The sequence below is a fragment of a genome, unplaced genomic scaffold (genome assembly GCF_019419815.1).
Source record: "Pyrus x bretschneideri cultivar Hongxiangsu unplaced genomic scaffold, Pyrus_bretschneideri_v1 Contig57, whole genome shotgun sequence".
Lineage (NCBI taxonomy): Eukaryota > Viridiplantae > Streptophyta > Magnoliopsida > Rosales > Rosaceae > Pyrus > Pyrus x bretschneideri.
In genome coordinates, this window is record NW_025999795.1 from 1,289,420 (window position 1) to 1,296,686 (window position 7,267).

General features: G+C 37.7%; 1 protein-coding gene across 1 annotated transcript; it reads right to left on the reverse strand.

Annotated features, from left to right (window-relative positions):
* Positions 1–831: 831 nt before the first annotated feature.
* On the reverse strand, positions 832–6,888 carry LOC103964386 (MYB-like transcription factor TCL1). Its single transcript, XM_009377322.3, has 3 exons — positions 6,748–6,888; positions 6,567–6,654; positions 832–1,127 (listed from the first exon to the last, which is right to left on the reverse strand). Exons 1-3 carry the CDS (start codon positions 6,809–6,811, stop codon positions 968–970), a joined length of 312 nt encoding a protein of 103 aa, XP_009375597.1. The 5' UTR covers positions 6,812–6,888; the 3' UTR covers positions 832–967.
* Positions 6,889–7,267: the final 379 nt, after the last annotated feature.

Genomic DNA, 7,267 nt, shown 5'->3' on the forward strand with positions numbered 1-7,267 from the left:
TATCGTTTTGATGGGATACGCATTCTACAAAACTAATTTCAACGATTCAACCATCAAACTTGTTTATATATGCTTCGAGATCACATACGCCAAAAATGGCAAAAAACAAACAGTCATAGATTAAGTAACGGGACAAAACTTTTCAACGGTTATAAATGAAAAATCACAATTTAACGGTTATTGTAACTCCAATTTAGATGATTTTTTATAGCTACACTCCTTGACCCTATATGAATATAATGAATGAACTCGATATTCATTTTAAAATATTTACACTAGTGGATACCACAAAACCTTATGTTATACTTAATGAAAGTATAAATAAATTCTAATTATTAATTTAACATAATATATTCTTATATTACTAAATATTATAAGTTCATGTTATATTTAATATTGTTAAACCCGACACTGTTTTATTAAAAGCGACACTATATTATTTAAAGCGACATTGTATTATTTAATGTCGCTTAAAAGCGACACTGTATTATTTAAAGCGACACTAGTATTTAAAAATTATTAAAATGTATGTCGGTTTTAAGCGAGATTAAATATTTACGTCGGTTTAAAAGTGACATTAAATGTTTATGACGCTTATAAGTGACAGTGAACCCGACGTCATGTTCAATGAGTGTCGCAATTGTCTAGTCCGACACTATATTATATTAAACCGACATCACCTACTGACACTATAAGGCCCTTTTGTAGTAGTGTATATGAAATGTAATATTTTCACCCTTTTGTATGATGAAATGTGCAATTATTTTATTCCGATTTACGCATAAGTATTACAAGAACTGTGTGTTGTTATCTCACCCCGCCGCCGCGACAACTTGAAATTTACCTTGCCATATATTTACCTTTTCTTTTCCCTCATTACAGTTTATCTAAAGAGAGAGAGAACTGCAAGAACTGATTTACTACACAATAATAGATAGGCACAGAAAACAATCGAAAAGGGAGACTACTACTTAAATCCATTAAACATTTGACGACGATCAATATTAGAGCCCTCTATCTTATGTTGAATTCGTTTTTCAGCAAACGCATCACAATGTCTCATGATCCAGAACCTCTCTAGTACTTCTGCTTTTCGACCTGGAATCCGCCCAGCTATTAAATCCCACCTGAAACCAAGTAAAAAGAAGAAGAAAATTTTCTGATCATTCTTATACCAAAACACGGTGATGCAAATACCGCAAGACAATATTTACTATTATTCATGTAAGACCCTGATTTTGCAGTCTGGTTGGAATTGCTTCTGGAAATACTACAAGCGCTTTACGCCTACCAAAACACTTTTAACTAGTTTGACAATAAAACTTGAAAATGCTTCTAGATCATAGATCGAAGTCCATTCTGTCAACCATAAGCGCTTCCACTTCCTGTAGAAGCACTTACGTTTTTTAGTTTAAAAAAAGAAAAAAAAAACTAATGAAAAATGATTGAATACTCTGAATTTTAACCAAAATGATAAAAATGTGTTGTAAGTGAATAGTATTAGGAGTGACTTTTTAGAGTAAAAATGTTCTTAACGTTAAAAGTGAACAATACCATAAGTATTTTGTTTAAACTCCCAAAAAATATAACTTGTTTCTAATATTTTAACAAAAATACTTATAAGCAGAAGTGCTTTCGAAAGAAGGGGTTTGAGGATACTGTTGTTGAAAATCAATGTCAAAGATGTTGAAAATCAATGTCAAAGTTAGGTATGGAAAATTAGGCAATGTTAGGCATGGTTGAATAAAAATAAATTAGGTGAAATTAATGTGTTTTGTGTGGTAATAAATAATCTTAGTTTATTCATTTGGTTTGCTATAAATACCCAAGTTCTCAAGCATTGTAAATCATCCAAGGAAAAACAAAGCCTAGAGCTAAATAAGAAAAGCTTTGCTAATTAGTTTGTTTTGTGAGCTTTCTTTAAGAGTGTGTTCTATTTTCTTCTTCTTGGGATCATTAGAGTTATCTTGGATACTCTTCTTATTCAACAATTGGTATCAGAGCCAAGTCGGTCAGGGATCGGTCTTGGTAGAGCATTGGTTGTAAAGTCTCTTGAAATTCCGAGTATGCTCTGTGGTTGCAGTTTTGACTGATCTTCCACATCAGAAAAGGTTTCTTGAGATTATTGCTGGGGTTATCACAAACCTTGAGAGGGAGCTTCTTTGTGTCGAGAGTAGTGTATTACTCTGCACGGTAGTCACTCAAGCTTGTTCGGTGTAGTCAAAGTCTTGCCGATACGATGGGTGATCTTCAAGTTGTTGGAGGAATCAAGAAGCTCAACAACCAAAACTATAACACGTGGGCAACGTGTATAGAGTCTTACCTTCAAGGTCAAGACTTGTGGGAGGTTGTCGGTGGTAGTGAAGCTACACAACCGGCAGCGGAAGATGCTAACGGCGTCTTGCGGAAGTGGAAAATTAAAGCAGGCAAATCAATGTTTGTTTTAAAGACCACAATAGAAGAAGAAATGTTGGAGCACATTCGGGATGCTAGAACGCCAAAGGAAGCATGGGACACTTTTGTTACACTCTTTTCGAAGAGGAACGATACAAAATTGCAACTTCTCGAGAATGAGTTGCTATCAATGGTACAACGGGACATGACGATTGCCCAGTACTTTCACAAGGTGAAGTCGATATGCCGCGAAATTTCAGAATTAGATCCAACAGCTCCTATTGGGGAAACCAGGATGAAGAGAATAATTATCCATGGTTTGAGACCCGAATATCGAGGGTTCATTGCCGCTATACAAGGATGGCCGACACAACCATCGCTTGTTGAGTTTGAAAATTTGCTTGCAAGTCAAGAAGCTATGGCCAAGCAAATGGGAGGAGTCTCACTGAAGAGTGAAGAGGAAGCGCTCTACACCAACAAAAGCAAAGGCAGTTTTAAGCAGCGTGCTGGTGGTGGATCTAAAAGAAATGGTGACAAGGAAAAAGGTCATCAAAGAGGAGGGAGTTCTCGGCCAAGAGGAGCTCCGAAGTATTACGGCAACCGTGATCAGTCCCAGAATAATAAAAGATTTGAGGGCAAGTGTTATAATTGTGGAAAGAATGGCCACATGGCGAAAGATTGTTGGACCAAGAAAGAGCCTGTTGAAAGTAATATTGCTACTTCCAGTTCGAAGGAGAATAGTGAAGATGGCTGGGATGCTGAAGCATTATTCGCTACGGAGAAAGAATGGGACGCAGAAGCATCATCTTGTTGGTGCTCAGAAAATGAAATTGAAGATGATTGGGATGTCGTTGCGTCTCTAGCTGTGGAGGAAGAATGGGACGCAGAAGCATCATCTTGTTGGTGCTCAGAAAATGAAATTGAAGATGATTGGGATGTCGTTGCGTCTCTAGCTATGGAGGAAGAATGGGACGCAGAAGCATCATCTTGGTGCTTAGAAAATGAGGCGTCACCTGACCCAAAAGAGTTTGAAGATACGTTGCAAGGGAAACTGGGAGACCAAGCTGCCCAAATCCAATCAAGTCCAGATGAGCCTGAAGATTTGCTTACTGGAGACGATGTCGACCAAGAAGTACCTAAGAGTACTTGGCAAACTGGCATGTATCAACAACCAGACGAAGAAGGTGGGCCTAGTGTACCGGAAGAATCAACTCCACAATCTCAACTCCGAAGGTCAACAAGAGCACGGAGACCAAATCCCAAATATGCCAATGCAGCCATAATTGAAGAAGCAACAGAACCTGAGACGTTCGAAGAAGCATCGCAGAGTTCTGAGTGGATGACAGCTATGAAAGAAGAGCTTGATGCACTTCAGCAAAATCAGACTTGGGATCTCGTGCCAAAGTCAAGAGATGTGAAACCCATATCCTGCAAGTGGGTTTACAAGATAAAGCGTCGTCCAGATGGGTCAATCGAGAGGTACAAGGCACGATTGGTAGCTCGTGGTTTCTCTCAACAGTACGGACTAGACTATGATGAAACGTTTAGTCCAGTGGCGAAGCTTACAACAGTACGAGTCTTACTTGCACTTGCAGCCAACAAAGACTGGAATCTGTGGCAGATGGATGTGAAGAATGCTTTTCTTCATGGAGAGCTGGATCGGGAGATCTACATGATCCAACCAATGGGATTTCAGAACCAAGATCATCCTGAATATGTGTGTAAACTGCGGAAAGCACTCTACGGATTGAAACAAGCACCCAGGGCGTGGTATGGTAAGATTGCTGAATTTCTAACACAAAGTGGTTATTCAGTAACACCTGCAGATTCCAGCTTGTTTGTCAAAGCCAATGAAGGAAAGCTAGCTATCGTGCTAGTGTATGTGGATGACTTGATCATAACCGGTGATGATGAGGCAGAAATTCTTCGGACGAAGGAGAATTTATCAGTCCGTTTCCAGATGAAGGAACTTGGTCAACTCAAGCACTTCCTTGGTCTAGAGGTTGATCGCACACAAGAAGGAATATTTCTCTGTCAACAGAAGTATTCCAAAGATTTATTGAAGAAGTTCGGAATGCTCGAATGCAAGCTGATCTCTACGCCGATGGAGCCAAATGTCAAAATGAGTGCACATGAAGGAAAAGATTTGGAAGATGCGACGATGTATCGACAATTGGTAGGTAGTGTGATCTACTTAACCTTGACTCGACCTGACATTTCTTATGCAGTTGGTGTGATGAGTCGATACATGCAAAATCCAAAGAAGCCTCACTTGGAAGCAGTTCGACGAATACTAAGATATGTGAAGAGTACAATTGACTATGGTCTTTTGTACAAGAAAGGTGAAGACTGCAAGTTAGTTGGTTACTGTGATGTTGACTATGCGGGAGATCATGACACCAGGAGATCAACAACTGGGTATGTGTTTAAGCTTGGTTCTGGAACCATCTCTTGGTGTAGCAAGAGACAGCCGACGGTATCATTGTCAACCACTGAAGCAGAGTATAGAGCAGCAGCAATGGCAGCTCAAGAGAATGCATGGCTAATACAGTTGATGAGTGATCTACATCAACCAGTAGATTATCCAGTACCATTGTACTGTGATAACCAATCGGCAATTCGCTTGGCGGAAAATCCAGTCTTTCATGCAAGAACTAAGCATGTGGAGGTACATTACCACTTTATCAGAGAAAAGGTTCTGCAAGAAGAGATTGAGATGAGACAGGTCAAGACAAATGATCAAGTTGCGGACTTGTTCACAAAAAGTTTGAGTACAGGGAAGCTCAAAAATTTTCGCTGTCTGCTCAGCACAGTGCAAAGAATGAGAGCTGACATTGAGGGGGAGTGTTGAAAATCAATGTCAAAGATGTTGAAAATCAATGTCAAAGTTAGGTATGGAAAATTAGGCAATGTTAGGCATGGTTGAATAAAAATAAATTAGGTGAAATTAATGTGTTTTGTGTGGTAATAAATAATCTTAGTTTATTCATTTGGTTTGCTATAAATACCCAAGTTCTCAAGCATTGTAAATCATCCAAGGAAAAACAAAGCCTAGAGCTAAATAAGAAAAGCTTTGCTAATTAGTTTGTTTTGTGAGCTTTCTTTAAGAGTGTGTTCTATTTTCTTCTTCTTGGGATCATTAGAGTTATCTTGGATACTCTTCTTATTCAACAACTGTATATATGGATTCAAAGCCAAATTTGACTGTTGGACAAGGGAAATATCTAGGGTACAGCCGTGGAGGCAGTTGTGATTTTCAGAGTACAATAATCTTTAGGAGCAGCAATTTTTACAGACCAGACAGTAGAAAAGACAAAGTTTACAACTTCAGAGTGCGAGTACCAGAAGTCTATTCTTTGTTTTCTCACTCGTTAAAGAAAATCTCAGATGGTGTGTGTTTATTTGGAATTGAATAATCACATGGCTTTGTGTTGTAGACTTTTATAGGAATCCGGATCCTCCGAATCATCGTCCGATTCTCTTTGTGAGGATTCAGAAATTCGTCAATTATATCCGTTTATCGTATATCGTGCGATCAGATATTATTTTAAATATTTTTATTTAAAATTAAATACAAACAATACTTGATAAAAACTGACCGTAAAATATACGATAAACGAATATAATTTACCGATCCCTAAGATCTTCACCAAAAGGATCCGGAGAGGATCCGGTTTTAGTAGTGGATACAAAGTGCATTTTGTTTCTTACTTGTACTTTTTACAGTTAACCAGCTTTCAGGCTTTTGCTGTGAGAGGGTTAGAGATAAAATAGAAAAGGAAAATTTTGGGTGGGAAAGGCTACTATTACCATGTATTTATTAAATATTCAAACACACACGTTCATTCTTATTTTAATTATTCGAGCAATGCTCTATATTTTATATAGGAGAGCCGCCGAGCTTGAGTGTAAAGGAGGCCTAAACACTCCGGCGAACTTGGTGACACTACACTTCTATTTGCAGGACTTCAATTCATCTTTCGATTCTTGCGACTAATAAAATAAGTCTATGTACTAATCTGAATCATAAACGAATTATTTTATAAAAACAAATATAAGGAATAAAACACTTAAACTAAGTTCTAAACATTTAAAACATTTATATTAGTATTACTAGGTGCAAAATTAAATAGAAAAACATATGGATTTTGATTTGTAAAAAAACAACGTACCTGGGTCCAACAAGCCTATACATTCTATATATGAGATCTTCTTCTTGTTCAGTTATGTTTATGAATTTCCATTCATTACTAATAACCTCTGCCCAAATAAATATAGAAAATTAAGTTTATTAAGAACTCAGACTTAACTGTTGAGTAAAAGTTAGTTGGGAAGGAATGAATGCACACAGACCTTCAGACTGATCAGTAATGGTGATTTTGGGTCGCTTCTGGTGACATCGGTCCATGCTTTCCATTGATTCTTACACTAAAAACAAGAGAGCAAATGTTTGGGAGGAGAAGGAATGAACGAATGAAGAAGGGGAGAAATGTATTGTATGTATGTATGTATGTATGTATGTATGTATGTATGTATGTATGTATGTATATTAAAAATACAAGCTTAAGCTGCCCAACAATCAACAACAACAAAGCGTGTTTACGTGAGAGTATGTTTGTTTGTTGACTAGTAGGCCTTGTGGTTGTAGACTTGTAGTTGACATTAGAGAGTGCAGAAGGGAGGAAGAAAGAAGAAATGGCAATAGGCAAAAGCTATAGCTGTTGCTTAGCTATAACTGCTTTCCCTAAAAGGTTCATTCATCTCTTAACCTTTGTTAGCATATGCATGGAAGGAATCAAACAGTACAGTATTTTCTCTCGAATCCGGATCCTCTTTGTGAGGAGTTCGAGGATCCATGAATGGCGTCCGTTCA